The sequence below is a fragment of the Acanthochromis polyacanthus genome, chromosome 20 (genome assembly GCF_021347895.1).
Source record: "Acanthochromis polyacanthus isolate Apoly-LR-REF ecotype Palm Island chromosome 20, KAUST_Apoly_ChrSc, whole genome shotgun sequence".
Lineage (NCBI taxonomy): Eukaryota > Metazoa > Chordata > Actinopteri > Pomacentridae > Acanthochromis > Acanthochromis polyacanthus.
The window spans coordinates 19,594,484-19,615,611 of record NC_067132.1 but is presented as its reverse complement, the minus strand read 5'-3'; the positions used below and the strand labels follow the sequence as shown (position 1 = coordinate 19,615,611).

The following is a 21,128-nucleotide window of genomic DNA, read 5'->3' as shown; positions in this document are numbered from 1 at the left end:
AGACTGGAATTCAGGTCATGTGTGGCACCAGTCTTTTATGAATTATTTTCACATTTTGTCGCTCTTTCAGGAGCATTTACTTTTGTCTTTTAATCACTCATCAAGCTCAGGGTTAAAATACATCCAAACAAATGGTAACTTCAAAGCTCCGGATGTTTTGTGGGTTGCTATGGCGATCAGTCTCACTAGGAGAATATCAACCAATCAATCAGCTTTAATGTGTGTCGCACTTTTCTTACAAATAGACTGGAACACAAAGTGCTTTACAGAACAAATGGAAACTTAAAAAAAATAACCTTCTACCCACCCACAGCTGCAGGAATCGATATAATCTGGACTAAGGAACTGAAGAGACGCTATCATAAATCATAAGCTCCTAAAAGACATAAACATCTCAGAATTTTACAGCCTTTTTGGTGTGAATGACAAACCCACGTAAGTATCAAACATTTGGTTTGAGTTCATAGTTTGAGGTTCATAAAAAATAACTTTTTTTCAGGTATGTCCTCAATAAGAGACTAAAATCCTGTGTGAATGTTAGTGAGCGACATTAATGCTGTTTGTTTTGCCTTACAGCATTGTGCCTTTAATTTATTGTGTCAGTGGTGTTTAAATGTTCTTGCCTTGGGGGGGTGCGAAAGTCAGGCTGAAGTTAATTTCTATGATTTAATTTATGCTGTAAAGGAACAGACATGTAACAGGCACCATATATAATCCTCACATGAATAGTAAAGCGTACTATTTGTCACTCAATATGTAGAGGAGTCAATGTGAAAGCAGCACAAAATGCATATTCTCAGCGAAGTACATGTAACCTATGCCAAAGTGAGTGAATGAATGAATGTCTTCACTGACTTTTTATCACTGTCTGAATGTATGAAAATCACGTTACATTGGATGCACTTCACTGTTCAGCTGACAATCCAAAGCCACAAAGAAGCATTTTTCTTGATTTTATTGTCTTTCAAGGGCACTGTGACCTGTAGCTGCACACAATAAAGCAAAGAAACAGTCATTTACGGAGATAATTCCTTTCAGTTGAGCTGCAGCGTGATTTTGCGGCTCTTTGTGTTCGTCTGCCACAAACACACTGCCTGCTAAAGAACCTGATGTTCTGCTCTCTGACGCACATTCATACCAGCTGACACATCCAGCTGTGTGCTTGCGTGTTAAAACTAGAGACATTTGATAATGTTTTCATTTGTTTTTAAGCTAAATGGAGACAGAATGCAAGTCAGAGAGCCACTGATTGTAAAATATGATGATTTACATGTAAAAATAACTACAAACATGACCATGTTTTTTGTTTTAGTTGCAGGAACTAGCATAATTGCGTGCACAATTTGAGTTTGAGGCTCTAAATGAGAGTCAAATGAGTCAACTTGAGGCCATGCCCCCGTCAAGTATCATTTATGAAAATAAGCCTCTATTAGTCAACTAATAATTTTATTTTCAAATAGTAAGAGCGGAGCAAAGTCGAAGTTTTTTGGCAAGTTTAATCTCCTGCCAGTTTACATGAAAAATGACAATAATAATGAGCAACAATTATGATTTTAAAATGGAAAAAGTGTCTTTATTTGTACACTGTTGTGAACTCAAGCAAATAAATACATACAGTACATTTGTAGCTTCACAATAGTATCTTAAATATACACAACACAATATCCAGTTTGCAAATAAACAAATCTATAACACACTAAACTGTAAGTGCACATTAGAATATTTGCTGATACAGTATCCCGTTTCAATGTTGCCTCACTATTATTTAACCACCATGCCAGGTTACCGAAACACTGAAAGATTATCTGTAACTGTAACTGCATATGTACAGATCTATTTACATTCACCATGATGAGAGGTATGTTGGCAAGTTCACACAATCACATCGAACATTACTGACAACAGAAGACAGGCACCAAACAATGTAGGATGTTGCAGCTTTAATGGAATTGTGGAAAATACACTTTTTGTTTGCCTTCGTGACATAATTGATTGATCCGAAGCTGTTAAATGCAAAGTAGATGGTTAATTAATCTGAGCCGTTTCCTTTTACTGAAACGGAGAAAAAGCTATTTGGAGTGAATCTGTTTTTGTCTCCTAAACTGTCAGCCTTTGAGCTTCTGTCGCCAACAAAAGATCTCAAATGAAGATCTTTATTGCTATTCTCAACGTAAAAATGTGTTTTTTGAATTTCACATTTGGGTCATTCCACCTCATTTCACCATCTTCAATTTGACAGAAATTCTTAAACATTCACAATTTATAAAATTATTCAAAGCAGCATGAGTTGAGAAACCGATGATTTTTCTTACAGCCCAGTAATAATATTATAGAACTCTTGTAGTTGGGATCATTGGAGTGGTTTCAGCCTCACATCTGCTAATTGACTGCCCTAATATTGGCTATAAATGCAAAAAACTTAATTTGAATCATTTTGTTCTCATAAATTTTGCCTCCGACTGGCACCATACTCTACATTTTTAAAGCTCCCATTGGCAAAAAAAAAAATCTACCTCTTAGGATGAAAAATAAAGCTCTTAGGGTTGGTGGAATATCAGACAGCAACATGAACATTTTTGTACCAAATTTGCACCATCGTATAGCTGGTTGGTATTGTTCTATCAAAGCAGTTTCAGGACTCTAGTGACATTATTTATCGAGCTATGGCACTTCAAACATTGATCCACCGACTGGCACGAAGAAAACAACGCAAAAATGGCATGACCTCACCCTCTTTAAGAAGAATCACCTCAAAAAGTTACAACAAAAATTGCACACATTTCATTTACTAAGACAAATATGAGATGGCCAGGTGTGAACTTTTTAAAATGAATTAAGATGGATTGACCCACAATACTTTAAATGGCTGTGAGTTGAGATGATGGCTTTTGTGTTCCAAGTAAAGCTGCTGGATGGTAGCTCTGGCATGAACACGAGGAAAACTTTGACCTCAGTAAGCCGATGAGCAGAGTGACAGCACAGTTGTGACACCGTCACTCATCTTTGTCAAGGTCTCTGCTGACTTGTGTGGTTCAAATCCCTCAGACAGACACATTTGAACCAGACAAGTCAGTGGAGAACTCAAGAATTTTTTTTCTTATAATACAGTTTCAAGAGCCTGGACATGTTTCAGTCTGCCATGAGCTTCATTAAAAGAGCTTCTCTGTATGTGTTAAGAATTGTGAAGTTCTGTGTAATGCAGTAGCTTCTATTTAGCTGTTATTCTTGACAACAAACCACAGATTGCTACATACACAAGCTTGTACAAGACTGTTTTAAATTCCACTCTTTTCTATCGCACTGGCACTGCAGCCACAATGCAATGGCACAGAATTCCATTGAAACTGATTTTCTTTTCACTGTACACTTGTCTATCGTATCTTATGTGACTCATCCACAGTAAATGTAAACATTCATGGACTGAATGGTGTAAAGGCATTTTGCTCTCCAAGGTTGCCGTGCAGCCCAGAACTCAGTAAAACTTAGACTGTCACTTCAAATCACTGAAACCAGGCATTCGTCGGCGCCTCAAATAACGAAAAAGCATCAACTCGATCACAGGCTCCGAACCACACAAATCAAGAGGAAAAAGCTGTGCTGATAAAAGGGTAAACGAAGGGCAAATCTGTCTCCTGTGACGATGATAGTGCAGAGAAGGGCATTTGTGCTCCAAACCCAACATCGAGAATCAGCGTCAACGGTCAGCATTTATAGAAATCTAGTTTCCTGCTGTTTATCAGTCAGACTTTCTTTATCGGTCTTCCTCCACATACTTTGTTTCTTTTGGTTCCCTAAAAGGACACTTTAAAGCTTATTTTCCATCACAGCTCACATTCATCCCTCAAACACACCCCTATAGTGCATTTCTTCAACTTTAAGAATATAATAAAAAAATAAGATTCCCTGTTAAAAAAAAAAAAAGATCTTTGTCCTCTAATGTCTGCAAACCAGATTTGTTCATTTAGAGCTGCAGGAATCCTGTTATCGGTTCACAATCACATCAGATTGTGTGTCGTTTGGCACAGTTCAAGTCTGGATCAGTCACCACGCCACATAAAAACGCATCACATTTCACTTTGTGTGGTGTCAGAGCACAGAGGGAATCAGATCCTGATTGGCTGAACGTAATGACGTGACCCACAAATTCACCTGTACACATATGGTTCTAATTGAAATGTGCAAAAGCTGTGCTTGTGAAGCTTGTAACGTTGTCATGTAAGCTTATTTTGATGAAAGAAATGTGAAGATTCAGAGCTGCTCACACTGCTTTCTTCCCTTTTCTTGGTCCTCGCTCCACTCAAACATGACCATCCACACCTACATAAGCTTCCTCTCTAATGTTTGGCATGAGAGCATTTTATGGCATGTTTGTGTGTGTTTTTCAGAGTCATATGCTTGACAGGTCGTCGTGACAGGACGATGAACCTCGGCGTGTTTTCGGGCTACATCGCGTCAGCATGGTGATCTGGGTGCTGAAGTTGTTGCTGCTGCCGATAGACGGGTGTTGGTACTTGGTGTCTGAGCCCATGTATCTCTGCAAGTGCCACCGCCGCCACTTCCTCTTGATCTCCCCCTGGACCTAAAATGGAAACAAGTGCTGCTGTATGAATCCCTGCTGCGACAAAGACAGACTGACGAACAAACCCAGGAACGATGACGTCAATCATTTAGAGAGCACAACAACAACAACAATTCTGTTTACTGAAGCCAATTTGTGACCATACGTAAAAGCTCGTCAAGGTTTCAATTCAATTTTATTTCCCGGACGTATAATTTAATTGTCCTTTCCTTGAAAATGCCCACTTGCTACTCCCTCGTCAATCCTGTCAAGTATTTTATTGCTGCCTAGTTTATAGGGTAAAATTACACAGCAAAACAGATTTACCATTCATTTTTCCTCTTCTCTACTGGCTTACATTGGACCGTAATGACCATAAAGCTCATTCGATGTTGATAAAAGCTTTGTAATTTGTCGTTTAGAGAAGCTGCGTAGCGGACGCTCTGCATTTTACATTAAACCAAGATGATTGGCATGACCACCAACAGAAAATGAAGCTGAAGGACAGAAAGGAAACGGTAAAAGCATCCAGAGAAAAAAAACAACTGATTACCAATGCGGAGGTGGAACTTTGAAAAATAAGCTCCAACACTGAGATTATTTTTCCTTTAAACCGAAGTCAGAGGAAGGGAAGTGAACTCAAAACTCAAAGGACCTTCTGCAGGATGAAAGTTGATTTTTTTTTTTGCAGACTTTCTTATGTTGGATTAATGTTGAGAATCTGTTGCAGCTTTTCACATCTCTTGCAAAGTTGAAACCCTCTGATCTGGAAAGTTTTGCACAGCAATTCTCACAAACAGCTTATATTCACAAGAAGTATTTTACAGATTAGAGCAGTGGCACATGTCCTTGTTCCGTTTCTCTTTCTGTTTAACCGTATGACTGATGCACTGAACTAAAATTACATTTATCTACAGTAGGTGTACTAAATAAAGGTGTGTCTTTGATTCCATGAGTGAAAACTGTTTTACAATATTTAGGTAGAAATGATGGACAAAGCATGTATTTGCTTCCTAGCACATTATTTCGCACTGTTCCTTTCCTTCCCTTCATTTAATTTGGCTTTCAAACTGCATTATTTCTACCTTTAGTCAATATTACATTCCATTTGTTGTGCTGTGACTTGATACGCCTTTAATATCGCAAACAATGAGTCCAGCACAATATTCCATTCTTGAAGGTTCAGCAGTTTAAAAACTTCATAACATTACACCGCCAAGGTTTCACACTTAACAAAGGACACCTGAAAATTGCATCATTAAAATTCAGGCGGCATACAGTCAAGCCTTGCCATCAGGCCCATCACTGTGATTCAATCTGGCCCAGCACTGAGAACATTACTAATCTGCCCACAGAGTCTCGGCAGACATTACCGAGCAGCTCCCTGCCAAAAAGGCTGAGCTTTTTACAGCCTCCCACCACCACTCCTCCTCCACCCTGCAGGCAGAAAATATACCCCGAGGAGGTCCGAGGGAGGAGAGACGGCAGCAGCGACCAGCGCTGGTAAATCATACACCTTCCAGGACTGTGTGTGAATGTAAATGACCCACTGAGGGAGCAAGCTACTGATAAACTATATTTTCTTGGGGTTTAAACAGTTTGTTTATAACGTTTACATGTCTGATTTAGGTACCTACCTCTCCATTGAGGAAGCAGTAAAGAACGGCGACCACGAAGCCCTAAAGGGATGAAAAGCACAGAGAGAAATAATGGTCATTATCTTGTCTTTACAACCATTTGCTAATGTAAAAATCACATATGTGGCATTCATGAGACATGTAAATGGGCTACAGTGACAGGAACAATGCCTAATGTGAAGGTTTTTAGCATTAATGAGGACAGGAATGTGCTGAAAAGTTGTGCTGTCTGGTTGTATTCTCCGTCATTCCTCATTATGTGATGAACTGAAGAAACTCCAAACAGTAACACTGCTACTGCATCACCCCGCAAAGTGTGTGAAGATCCGTTTATTCAATAGAAGCACTTGCAGGTCAGAGATGATAAGTTTCCCAATCATTACTTTTAATTTGTGGAAAGCTATTTTATGTAAAAATCCAAAAATAGAGTTCAAGGTGACATTTGCAAAAGGTAATAAGTATTTTTTACAGTCATTTTTTTTCCCTTCAAAGTTTATATCGTACCTGAAACGATCCCAAAATCAGGTCAAAAACTAGCCTCAGCTCAGTCTTCACTTGCTCTGGGATGAATGCAAACACGAGAAAATTGATCCCAAACAGAGGAATTAGAAGCAGCGTTGATTTTGCCAGCCTCCTGGAACGACAAAGGAAAGACGGATTCAAAATCTCTCCCTCCACTGAAGCCAATTTTCAGTCTGTCTCAGTAACAACAGTAACAACATGCAACTCTCGAGTACTTTTCGCTTTACCCTTCAGCTCAGTGGACCATAGATGGAAAAAAGCACACCATTTAAATTGTCAGTGGGAAAAGAGACGGTGCATTATGAGATGCTCTCCGTCGCTGTAAAAAAAAAAAAAAAAAAAATCACTTAAATACATGAAGCTCTACATCTATGAGTAAAGCAGCTGCCAGAGGGAGAATACAGTGAGCTGAGCACCACATGTTCTGTGAAGTCTTAAAGGATTGGTTATCCCTGCATCACCCTGAACATGAAAGACACGTTTACAAAAAAAAAAAATTGTACTCACAGGACACGCGTGTTTATCTTCCTCTCAGCTATGTGAGTTTATACAAGATAATCTATGTTTACCTTCATAAAAACAACTAACATTCAGAGAATGTGGACCAAGTTCAGCCCAAGACACAAACCACTGAAGTGATGGAGATTCTTCCCAACATCCTCATATGCATCAGTGACATTTCATCTCATATTAGTATACAAACAATACAAATTTACGACAAGAAAAAGATGTGAAAGTACACTCACGAGTACTGGTTGGACTCATTTCTTCCAATATCTGGGCAGTTGATCTTCTGGCGAAGTATTCGAATGATGCAGATGAAGAGAATAAAGTTCATCTGTGGAGAATATCATTCATTTGATTAATGCGTTCTACAGTGTAAACGGGATTTAGTGCTTGGAGCTAATGAAATACTTGTTTTCTCCAACATGATTCTAGAGAAAGTCATGGCTTCTTCATGTTTTCAGTATGTTATGCAACAGATATGGAGGAATGCAACTAAAGCGCAGCTCATCACCCTAATCCTTAATTTCAACTAGTTCTGACTGGATTGTGGTGCTGCCCTGTGGAAAAATGAGCATCTCTAAATTGTTAATTTGGGTTGGACCTCTGAACTGGCAACACATCCCACATCATGATGCCCACCATCACTCAGCTGCTGCAGACAGACAGAGACAGTGGACTGACAGCCAGGCTGCTGATCCTGATCCTTATGTGAAATAACACAAGTGAACCTGCTGGGAAGAGCTGATGTAACTAAACACACAAAGGGCATCAATATGCATCAGTAAAGGATGGCAATTTGTGCACACCAATATGCTGGTTTTCATTAGCTTTGTTAAAGTAATGATTTTTGCTTTCTGACCAAGATCTATATAAAAGACCAAGAACACTGCACAGCAATCACTAGCATAGCACAAAGATTTAAAATGGGAAAAACTGATCCAAAGCTCACTAATAAATTAACTATGTTCCACTGTCGATGTGTATATGAGAGGCTGGCATTTGCTTTCCTTTTAAGGCACGATAATGCTTCTCAGGGGTTTGTGATTTCTTCCTATTTGCTTTACACAACAGTAAATTTATATTTATGTTCCTGAACTAATTCAAAATAAAATCCATGATAGTCTAGAGAGTCGTAAGCTTTTTTCAGACACTGGATACATAATAAGTTGGGGTTCATCAATCTGTTTAAATTCTGCCATTTAAATATAGGTCATGTCTATTTTAATGTTACGTTGATGTTTTCTGTTAACGAGAGCCACGCTATGTGGACAAGATATGCATGAGATTAGACAGCAGTTTGTGCATTATGGAAAAACAACCTGGGTGCTCATTCAAACGTGGAGCCAAAATGTTGAGATCCAATGAGATTACCATAAATTACTGCAGGTCATTTGGGTTTAATAAAGTTCACTGTTGTGTTTTGTTTTATCTACACTGAAAAGAAAAACACTACTCCATATACACAGTCCCTTTACTAAAAGGAATATTTCACACCGTTGTGGTTCCTCAAATCACAGCTGCTGAACTCATCTTTACCCTCCTTTTCACACCTCTCTGAAAGTGTTTTCATCTCTCACTCATACACTCACAAATGTGTTTGAAACACACACACACACAGCCAATGGAGAGTACTGTCTGTTTTTCTTAAGTGGTTCAATCCATGTGTGAGCTGTCACGCCTTGGCTTTTTTTCTAAATACTGGGTTTTGATCGGCACCCTGGAGAGATACTCTTTTTTTAAACTATAGTTTGACCTTTTGGCTTTCACACCTAAAATAATGCAGCTACAGACAGCAACCAGGTGTTAGCGTGGCTCTGTGCAAAGACTTGAAACAGGGGCAAGCAGCTTCCTTCTGTATGGAGGTAACAAATCAGCAAATGCCATCTCGAAACCTCACTAATAAATATATTACTTGTTCAGTGTAAAAACATGCTGTAAGAATCATAATTTATGACCAGACTGAGCGCTAACCCTTGCTTCCCATTCCTTCTTTATGCTAAGCTAAGATGACCTGATGCTAGCTGTAGCTTCATATCTACAGTCCAGAAATAAGGATGGCATCACTCTTTGCATGACTTGTGGCAAAAGAGCGAACAGAGAAATCCTGTATCTACCATTATTACATCTAAATCTCACTAAAACATTATCGCTTGTTTTATCCATTTACATGTAGACTTATACCTGGAATACATCAAAAGTCTCACTTTATTTTGCTAGATCAGACTCAGTGAATAGTTGAGCATATCTGTCTACAAGGTCAGTCTGTCTACAAAGTTTTGTAATCTTCTGAAAGTAGACGATGAGGTGTCAATCAAGAAAAAGACACTGATGGTGATTGTCCTGTCAACTTTTCAAAGGGAAATGAGAACTTTGAGGTCGTATTAACTTCTCAGCTGTGTTAACATACTGTACAGTACAAGAGGAATTACAGATGTGGCTCGGTGATAACTGAGACAGATGCTCTTAGTGGCAGCTACTTTGGAAAAGTCGGATTTGAGAGCTCAAGGTGCATAAAAGTTGATGTGAGTGATAAAATGATGCTTGGAAACTTACCAGGATTGATGCCAGTATAGGTGTTTTAATGATCCACCAGAACATATCGGTTTTCTCGATTATATCCCAGCACCTGGTAAGAGATGAAGCAATGCAAATGTACAAGAAATAGTCAATCAAAAAAGGTGCAGCAGTTCCCTGGTGTTTCTCTCACCCCACATCATTGTAGTAGGCTTTAGCGAAGCTCCAGGCTGTGATGAAAATAGTTGGACCTCCTGGAGGCATTAAATGCATAGACAGAAATATAAGAGAGAAAGTTATTATTGCATCCCGACGGCAAGACTCCCAGCCTGTAGCTCATCTTTTGCTGACATCTGACAGAAAAAATAAGACCTTCTTACCCCAGCCAATCAGAATGTAGGCCCAGAAGTATTTCCTCTCAGAGAAGAAGGAGACTGCCAGCAGTGCATGAAGATAAAGTCCTTCCACCAGCAACCAGAAGAAACTGGCCATTATACAGTACTGGAAGAACACAATCGCAGCTTTGCAGCCAGCCTGAAAATGGACACAAAAGCACAATTCATACAGTGACCTTCTAAATTGCGTATGTGTATATCTTGTATATTGAACAGGGACAGGATTGCAATAAGGATGATAAAATGTAATTTCTTTGCATGCTGTGACAAAAAAAAAGCATTTTGGAAAAGACAGACAGCACATATTGATTTTTTTCTTTTGATTCCTACATTGATAAGCCACAACATTAAAACTACCTCCCTAATACTGTGCAGATACCCAATACATTCATATCCTCTGCATGTTGAACAAACTACTTCAATTGCACACATATTCTGTCTCTGTTGTAGCATTAAACACTGTACAAAGGCTTTAAACATCTTATGTGTTCATATCGTAGATGCAAGATACAAACTCATCTCTTAAGTCATTAGTGTCTCTGTTGGTCAGTTTGTGCTGCCATATTGTGCAAGTTCCCCTCATGCCGCTAAAACAACTCTGACCTATCGAGGCCTGGACTCAAGAAGACCCCTGATGGTGTCTTGTGGTATCAGGCAACAAGATGCAACAGCAGATCCTTTAAGCCCTTATCATGCTGAAAGAGGTCACTGCCATCAGGGATTACATGGTCTCCAACAATGTTTAGATTGGTGATACATGTCAAAGCAACTTCCACATGACTGCAGGATCCAATGTTTCCCAGCAGGATGCTGCCAAGAGCATCACAGCTGTCTTCTTTCCATAGTGCCACCTTCCTGTCATAGCTACCTTTAATGTCTTGGCAGTTTGTGCTTTTCTGAGAGATCAAACCCTCCACAGACATCAGTGCGCCTTGAGCACCCACAACTCTGCTGCTGGCTCACCAGATATCCATCCTTGTACAGCTTTTAGTCACCACTGGATACTGGGAACACTTAGGACCTGCTATTCTGGAGCTGCTGAGATACAATTGTCTAGCCATCACAGTCTAGCTCTTATTAAAGTCACTCAGATCCTTAGATTGCCATTTTTTCCCTTCTAACACATCAACTTCAAGAACTGACTGTTCACTTGCTGCTGAATATATCTCATCTCTTGACAGGTGCCAATGTTACAAGATAATCCGTGTTATTCCCTTCACCTGTCAGAGGTTTTATTGTTGTCGCTGATCGGTGTATATTCCAGCTTTGAAATGAGAAAATGCAATTCTTTGTGGCTTAGTCAGACATACTGAAACACACATATACATGCTTTATTGTCATCGTTTTGTGTACTACTGCGACTCTTGTTCTAGTAAAATCCTTCTCTTGGTAATGGCTTCTTACAATCTTAATCAGGCACAACATGCATTTTGCACTGGTAGTAGGCACCCGAGTGATAAAAGCCAAAAAGCAAAAATGTGAGCTGTGTCTCTCGCCATTTAGGAGCTGCAAAGCCACCAAAGTGCAGAAATGTTCCAACGTATTTTAGCGAGTGAGGGACAAGAGAGGAACACTGAAACAACCAAGCAGGATAACACAAGTAGCTCTCTTCTGGGTGGATGGTAACACTTTCGTCAGGATGAGTGAATTCTTTGAAAAGCCACTTTGCTGCTGCTGAACGCCGGGCAGGGAGGTTGCTAGTGAACTTTTTACAAAAGGTTGGGCCGAGCTGATACATGCTGCTCTTTCACAAGCTCATCAGCTCGCATGAGAAACGCACTTTAACTGTGTAGGTCCGAGGCTGACACACACACGCCATTAGAAACATGCAAGTTGTTTTGGGTTGAGCCACCCAGGGAGGACATCATGCAGATAATGAAAATCAATAAAAATGCCCTTTTCAAAATGACCCCGTGAGAGCGAATACATCGAGCACTGTACCAAATGTGAAACACGGGGTGAATTGGGAGGAAGGCTGAGCGGACTTTGTGTGATTAGGAATAGACGGGAGCAATTTATTGTTAGACAGCGGCACAATATTCATCTCTCAGAGACTCAGCTTAACGAACTGGAAGTAAAGCAGAAAGAAGGACTAGCAAGTTGTGGTCTAAAGCTCAAAAGACCACATTTATTCTGTCAAACTCAAATGCTATAAATGATAAATGTGTGGGAAAGCAAACTCAAGTGTAATACCCAAGTCCCTGCAGAGGAGCCACGCTCACGCATCATTAGACATCAGTGAAGACTGAACAAGTGGAAGTCAAACTGCAGACCATCTGTCTTATCCTATCCAAACCTGTAAACTGATGACTGGACCTCAGGTATCATCTGTAGCAGTTTTTAATATATCCAAATATAGAGAATTGGGTATTTTGTCTACTATATTATAACATATATTAAACTACCAAGATGTAAACTATATTTAGTTGCATTTAAATTGATTTATTTACATGCCAACCTACAGGAAAGACCTTTGAAACGGGCCACTCTACTCAGGTATTTTTGCTACCTAAATTAAAATTGCATTTTCTAACTAGCAGGCAGTGTAGTTTTGGTTTTTGAAGTGAGAATACACAATGAAATCAGAGCCAGTAGAGTAAATGTGAAGTTGCTACTTTGAGCAGTTGAATCTGAGCTTAAAATATGACAATGAGACAAAATATTATGATGCCTTATCTCCCACTGCAAGTGTTTCTGCTTTCCATCTCCTCCCGCTGCTTCTTGTTGCTGGTCCACTGTCTGGGTGTGATTTGTCCTTCATGCGACCATCAAAAAAAAAAAAAGCACAAACATTTGAAGTAATCAAAGAAAAAAGGGCGAGGAAAGCTTGGAGCTGGCTGCTGTTGCTCCAAGATAATGCATCTATTTCCACAGTGCAGGATTTCGAGTGAGGAAGGTTCATGGGGTAACAGTGTGCTTACCCAACCAGACACCAACTAACCCTCTGTTCTTCCTTCATTAGCCCCAGCACCAGTCCACCATTTTCAACCTTCCTAATCACATTTCAACTTCATTATCCAACTGTGTTAGACTGCCATCTGTCTCTGAATCTGCTTTTGGGCCCAGAGTCTTTGATTATGACACAAAAGTTGACAGTAGTTAACATGACACTATTTAACCCTCCGACCCAAACCCTTATCTGCAGCCTGGCTTGCAGTGCATCCAACCCTGACACTTATCTCCGCAGGAAAAAGAGTTTAAGAATCAGGGAATTATGTTCTTGAGTAACAGAAAATTGGAGCATAACACTGACAGACAGATTGGTGCTGCAGAAGGCAAAGTTCAGGATTTAGTCAGTAAATCTATGTTTCAACCCTCACAAATGGACATGAGCTCTGGATAGCAACAGAAAGAATGAGATCATGAATATGGGCAGCCAAAATGGGTTTTCTCCATAAGGTGCTCAGCCTTGGTGATAAGGTAAAAAGCTTGGACATCCAGAGGGAGTTTGGAGTAGAGTCACTGCTCATTCTTGTCAAAAAGAGCCAGCTGGGTTTGGGCATCTGATAAAGATGCCTTCTGTTGGAGGTTTTTCTGGTCTCGCTGAACAGGGAGGAGACCCAGCGGTAGGCCCAGAACTCTCTGGAGGGATTACATATCAGGCTTGGGCAGGCCTCAGGATCCCCCAGGTGGAACTGGGGAAAGGGAAATCTGGAAAGCCTTGCTTATACTGCTGCTTTTTCTCATGAGTGGGGAAAAAAATGGACAGATGGAAAGTGGGTTCATCACAAAATTATTTTTAGGGGGGCAAAAATCAAACTTCAAGCTGCATTCAACTGATGATCGGTTCTTGAGACTTAAGAGAATTAACTATAAATAAAAAATAGATCTACCTTTAATAATGCTTAAGACATGAGTGGAGTTTTGCTTGTTTACAATCTCAGACTTCATCAGAGAATGTGGGCCAAACAGTCTGCCTCTAAGAGTAAAGATTTGCGTTGATGTCGTGTGTGGATGAACCTTGGAGGAGCATAGTTGCAAATCACCTGTCACAGCTCATATAGTTGAGCACAGAGTGATGACTGAATGTGACACACTTACAGCTCAGAGCTCCCACCATCAAGATTTATCAACAAGACACTGACAAGCTGTTGGTCATTGAAGTACGACTAGGAAAAACAGAAAAATAAACCTTGTGCTGGCTCCATCTTCATCATGGAGGGAGAGTTTGGGATAGCTCATCAAAACAGATGACAGGGACTTGGTACGTTGAGGGGAAGAAAATGGACCCAGATGGGCTTTATCAACCTTCCTGCTAGTTTAATGTGTGCAAATCAGTCCAAATTGTTCGCTGAACCTCAAATTTAAAAAGCCTGCCATCAGTGGCATGTGGATGAGTGATGAGATATTCTGCTGCTGGAAAAACATCAGGAAAAAAGATGGTGCTGAATAAACACACGTGTACCTTAAATAATGCCTTTGTTATATGCTTTGCTAGAGAGGTTACACCATGAATTAATCTAATGGGTAACTACAGCAAACATCCAACTGTAGAAGAAGGGTAATGAACCAGGCACGCAGAACACCCACACACACAAAACACTGAGCCAACAGTTGTAATGGAAGTAATGTCGCTGTACCACCAAACCTGTCTCTATAATGACTTTTTCAGTCGACACATGACAGCGGCTGGCTCCTGTCAACCAAATAGCTCCATTAACACAGTGGAGCCAAGCAGAGAGCTCACTAATAAATACACTGTGAGGCTCCACTCGTCGTGTGGCCACATTGTGTAACATAAACCTCATCTCAGCAGCCTGACTGTGGCTGCTGGTCTGTAGATCAGTGTCATGTGGTGGAGTGGAGAGCCGAAGGACGACAACCAGATATCACAGGCTGACATAAATCCAAGGATGTGGCTTGTACGCCTCAAATTACCATGTTTAGTTACTGTGTGGAATTGTTCTGTTTAAACTGAGATCAAAAGTAAAATTAAATCAAAGATTTTTAGAGTACTGGTCAGGCAGAATGTTATAAATAAAATGTATACTTCTGCAATTATCAGTGGCTAACTGTAACCGAGTACATTTACTTCGGGTCTGCATTTATGTACAGTTTGAGTGACTTTTTTGGAGGAAATATTGCCCCTTTTAAAAATTTATATTTATCTTTCTTCTACATGTACAATTTACTTTGACAATTAGGGCAGAAAATTAAAAATGCTGATGAATTTTCAAAATATGATGCATGCAGTAAATAGTTACTATAGTATACAAAATCTTTAGCTAAACCAACTGCATTAGTATAATTTTAATGTCAGAGTGAGACTGAACTTAAATGATAATCTTTAAGGATGCCGGGCAGGTGCAATGTTAGAATAAAGCTTTGCATGTGTGTAACTATCACTGGTGAAATGTAGCTAAAGGCGAGTCAGCCAGCTAGCACCTACTCAGCTCGACTCGACTTGGTTTAGGTCGTTTTCCATTACAATTGAGCACCACCTCATCATGGGTGGAGTAGTCCTAGCACGGCGGCCTTGAAATCACTTAATGTCATCTGTGTGCGACACAAACGCAACAACAATGGAGGACGTCGAGGCAATGGCGTACCTGCTCCTCGGTCGATTTAAAGTAAAAGAAGTTCTACGAAGAGCAATACGCACCGTCGCTGTTGACCTTTTGTTTTCTTTTTAAAAATGGTGCGCTTGGTTTTGGTGCAGGAGTCGCCCTCGTGTGTCGTCGCTCCCTGTCCAATCAGTGGCCTGCACTCTGTAGACGTCACATTATCGGCTCCACTCAGCTCTAAAGGAAAACCTCACAAACCAAGTAGAGTCGAGCCGAGTAGGTGCCAGTGGAAAAGCGCCCAAAGTCCATTTACTCAAGTACTACACTTATGCATTTAATGCATATTTTTTCAATATAATATTTCACATTTCACATCAATGTATTCATCTTCCTGCTACATGTACAAGTTATTTCAACAAGTATGACTGAAAACAACAAATACAGCCAATTTCTTGAAATATAATGCATGCACATAAACATTAACAGTAAATAGTCGCTATAGTATACAAATGTCTCCAACTTCAACAACTACATACGAATATTGTTGAACGCAAAACTTTCCTCATAACCAACTACTTTTATATTGTGGCATTTCTGCTTTTACCTCAGTACAGGATCTGCATAATTCCACCACCAGAAATTGTTTTGTTTTCTTGTCAGATTCTCTAACTATAGGAACAGTGAAGATCAGGTCATCTGTTGCATATTTAGCCAACGTATTTGATATGTATTCAAATTTTCAGCTTGTTGGCCTCCTTTCTGGCCAAGTCATTACAGCAAATGTGAATTTGGCTTTAGACTAAAGTCTTTATCAAACTAAAGTCTTCACAAACACAAGTGTCTGGATATGTAAGTAATTCTTGGACATCTGAATAAACAGTTAAGTCTGGCAATTACATCGGCAATGCCAATGTTATCAGCTGATTGTTTTCTTTGCAAAGTCTTTTCAAACAGCATCAACTTCAAACAGTTTGTCCAACAGGGAAGACTGAGGAGTTTATTTCTTTAACTGTAAAATGTCCCACTCAATAGGCCCCCCTTTGATAACTACATTTATGTTTTGTTTTATCTTTAATTGGACATATTTTGATTCTCTGAGATATCACAAGAGTAGCTTTGTACGATTCACAGTTCAGACAAAATCCCCATGTGTCATCCTTTGCTGCCTGAAATAGAGCCGCTCAGTTGAGACTCTTCCTGAAAACGGTTAAATATCAGCTGCAGGCTGTTTAACACCTCTCTGTCTATAAGCATAGTTTTTTGTGGGGATTGGGAAGCTTTTCAGAAACCTTTGTTTGTGAGCTCTGAGAGGACATTGTAAACCTGATAACACCATTTCTTGTCCAAAATCCGAAATACAGTAACAGATAGTACGAACATCTGCAGCATCAAAGATTACAGCAGAACATTTCTGTTCGGAAAACATTCCTCATTATTTTCATTTTTTAATCTTTCATCCACAAGCAGAAAAAAGACGTATGAGAGTGTGTAGAAAATATAGAAAGAAGTGGACAGCACTCTTACATGAAATACCAAAGGTAATACTGCCAGTAAAATACTAAAAATGACTATAGTGTTTCACTGTAAAAAAGGCTGTGCTATGCCAGCAGCAGAAGTAGAAAAAAAGGTTGAAAATTGAGTATTCAGATCCTTCTGAAGTTGTGTTTTTGGCTCACAGGGGTTGCCTTACTATCTGAAAATGTAGTCATAACTAAAACAAAGATCTGCCACCATACCTTTATAGACATGGAAATCCATAGATTTAGATAAATTCAAGATCCAAGCTTATCCAAATCCAAGCTGAAAATTGTGACATTTCATAAAGCCCACTGTATTCTGCATGTCTCACCCAAACAAATAGCCAAAAACACTGAACGTGCGCAAACCAGACCCTGCAAAAAACAGAGGAAAGAAGAAGAAATTTGCACACTTTTCAGTGCAAAAATGTAGCATTAGTGAATCAACTGCAAACGACAGTTCTAGGACAAAAATCTGGGGACCCCTCAGCTGAACTGGACTGAACCACAGACCACGTAAGCAAATATGATACAAGTACTGAAACAAACCAGAAATGCAAGCAGCAAAATATTGATTCTATGCAGAGCCAGCATCCCTCTCCAGTATGATAAATGAATTAATAAAATGTCCTCTTTTAAATTGTAAAAAAAAAAAAAAAAGCAGCTCTAACACAAAATAGAAAGCAATTTTTAAATGGAGGCAAAATTCAATTTAAAATCTAATAATAGGTTCACAAAAAATAATGATTTAATCAAATAGATTTGGGAAAATAAATTATTTAAAAGTAAGACGAGTACTTAAGTTTCATGTCACGTGACTTAAGGGTGTTTCACAGTTGTTCTGACGGGGAGCATCACCCAGTGGTACGAGAACCCCGACCGAGGAGCCCTGCAGAGGGTGCTGAGGTCAACAGAGCGCACCATGGACACAGCACTCCCCACCTTGGAGGACGTCTACTCCAGGAGGAGCGTGATCGGGGCAAACAGGATTATGGAGGACCCCCACAACCCCAGCAGCAGACAGCCCAGCATCAAGGGGAACACAGAGAGACTCTGTCCTCCTGCTGTCAGGACTGTGAACTCTGTTCCTTCTACTAAATCACAACATCTCATCTGTCTGCTACAATGGGTCAACAGTAATATGTAACATACAGGTATGTACACACATGCCCTGATGCATAATATAACAACTGCAATCTTGCACACTTTAACATTAAGATCTCTCTCCTTATTTATGATATTGCTACTTTTTTCTAATATTTTATATATTTTTTTATAAAGATTTGTCCTTGCAGTCTCGAGAACTGTCCCTTTGCATTCTACGGCACAAACTGTCCGAGCAGTGACTAATAGCAACTCTTGAGTATTGAATCTTGATAAGGAAAGGCTGTCTCTACATACTGCAGAGTGAGGCAGAGGCTGTTGCTATAAATATGGAGATGGAAAACAATTCAGAGCCTTTTAAATACTAATTAAGATGCATAATTGATTTCAAAATAGAAAGAGATCCAATGTAAAGATGATAAAGCCTTCCAGCAGCTGCAAATAAACATGTTGTGATGAGACGTTTTAAAAATGATGATTAAAGATAGGAATATCCAATTTGCACGGCCAGATTAACCCATTAACTGGCTGCTGGGTAAATACAAGCCGCTGGCCCTCACTGACTTCTTTGAGGTTCAAGGACAACGAGCACCAGCTCAAAACTGCCACATCAAACAGCAGCGTCTCGGACAATTAACTCACAGAGCCTGAGGAGCAGTCGTCTTCCTCGCCGACCTCATAGAGAACCACGTCTTTGATGAACACTGCGATGGCCTTCAGGATGAACGACACAAAGAGATGCATGTGGATGTAGTTCCTTGTGCAGTGGAGCTTCCTGGGACACAGACAGAAAAGGAGATACAAGAATACAGATCAAGACAAAGAGACAAAACACGCACAATCCGATAAAGAGGGCCTTCATACCAATTATCCAATGTCCTTGGAGTTAATAGCTTAAAATGACAGAGTGGATTAAATCGTAATGAAGCGCCTTGGTTCCTTTTGTCGCTGTGTGGGTGGATCTGCTTTAGAGCACAATGAATGCCTTCTATGGTCCTTCACATGCCTCGACGATGGGGACAAGAGCGATGGATTTCCAAATAGCTGATTAGAAACATTCTAAAATTCTGCAGCATCAATTTTTGAATAATTTGTCGCTTCCTGATTACACTAACACACATAAGATTAAATGGCTGCAGAGAGAGACAATAGCTCTGATCATTATTTTGTGCTCGTTCCCAGGGTGTGGAAATGTACAAGCCCAATCACTTCAAGTCCCCTCGGGAGTCATTACGGTTTCATTTACCGTAGCTTCATCAACCCAGGAGAGCTCGCTCACATCCTGTCACAGCTGGGGGAAAAAAATACTGTTGCTGTTTTCTGTTAGTCAGATTTTGTGCTCACTGCAAATTGCTACTGCTATTTCATTAGAAGCTTGTTTTCCTGACTGATTTTACACATTAACTGAATTTTTAAACAAACCAAGAAAGCAAAAACCTGTGAATGAATGACAGCTTTAAAATGCCACATGTACATTTATTTGTTTCTTATATTTGAGGGTCTAATGCCACTTTGCTGGAACCGCAAATATTCAACAGTATTTGTTACCAAAGACTGCAATTTTCCACAGCACTTTATTTCTGATTTTGGCTTACAAGTATAATTTCCTGTTGAAAGATGTGATGCACGTTGGTGACCAGACCAAGACGAAACATTTTCTGCTAAGGAAGCACTGCTGAAAGCACAATGAATTCAATTTCATGCCTCACATTCACAAGCAAATCTACAACAAACCAAACACTATTATTTGTAACTTAACATCTAGCAGCAGCTCAAATGAATTATTCTGTGGTCTACATTTAAAAAAAAAAAAAAAAAAAGAGTTTTCTTTCAATCAGAAGTTATTCTTCTATGCCCCCATACTCCCAAAGCATGGTCATAAAATTTAAAACTTGAATTTTAGTTATAAATCCCTACAATTACATACAATTCAATAGGAAACTGCATCTTCCAAAATGACCACTGATTATCTCTGACACAGTTTTAACAAAAACTTCATTATTGTAGGTGTTACACAAGGGAGTCAGACAACCCAGATGCAGGCACAAAAGGCAGAACAGTGGTTTTAGCAGAAAAAGGAACTTTATTGAGAATGAACAAAAACCCAGGGATGCAAACTAGGGAGGAACTAGGGATAGGCAGGGATAAAGACTGAAAGCTGACAAAGAAAAACTAATTGGGAAAACTGGCAAGACTACCAAAATCCACAAAAACTCCAGACTAATAACAGAGGGGGAAGTCTAAGCAAACCACAAATTACTTAACTAACCCAACAAAACCGAGTACTTACAACAAGAAGAAACTAAACTGAAGGGGCTGGTGAGCGGGCTCGGGAAATCCGGGAAAGGTGGAACACAACAGAGTTTCAGCAGTTTGGAGACATGGTTGGAAACAGGTGGGAATCCAAACAGTGAAGGTAAATCCAGGTGGGGGAAATAAACAGGAACCGGTGGGAATTCAGGGGCAGAGTTATGTACATGAAGCACAGAGATGATGCAGAATACAATAGTCCATGTGGGAACCCAATTTTATGGTCCAGCAGGGAGTGAATGAATGAACAGAGTTTATATACCAGGAGGTGTGATAGTGAACAGGTGAGTTAACTGATTACTGCAGCTGACACTCACTGCAGTAATCAGCAGGTAGAGCGCAGGCAGGTGAAAGAGGGAGAGCAAGGGGGCAAATAAACAGAGAGAGAGAGACAGGAGGGAGAGATGACAGACAGAGGGAGCCAAAGAGAGACAGGTCAGGACAGAAACAGATCAGAAGCAATAGGAGAAAGAAGGAAAAAGAGGGAAAAGGAGGGACTAGGCAAGGAAAAGGCAGAGACTAAAGCAGGGATCGTAACAGTAAGACTTATTGTAGGATTT

At 39.9% G+C, this 21,128-nt stretch overlaps 1 protein-coding gene across 1 annotated transcript in view; it reads right to left on the bottom strand.

The window, feature by feature from the left end:
• Positions 1-1,551: 1,551 nt before the first annotated feature.
• vipr1b (vasoactive intestinal peptide receptor 1b) overlaps positions 1,552-21,128 on the bottom strand; it is a 57,720-nt gene continuing 38,143 nt past the window's right edge. The window contains exons 6-13 of the mRNA XM_022209712.2: positions 18,901-19,033; positions 10,119-10,272; positions 9,932-9,992; positions 9,778-9,850; positions 7,464-7,555; positions 6,700-6,829; positions 6,196-6,237; positions 1,552-4,579 (exon numbers count right to left, since the gene is read on the bottom strand). Of these exons, the coding sequence (XP_022065404.2) occupies positions 4,388-4,579; positions 6,196-6,237; positions 6,700-6,829; positions 7,464-7,555; positions 9,778-9,850; positions 9,932-9,992; positions 10,119-10,272; positions 18,901-19,033 (877 nt within the window). The 3' untranslated portion in view covers positions 1,552-4,387. The remainder of the gene's footprint in view (positions 4,580-6,195; positions 6,238-6,699; positions 6,830-7,463; positions 7,556-9,777; positions 9,851-9,931; positions 9,993-10,118; positions 10,273-18,900; positions 19,034-21,128) is intronic.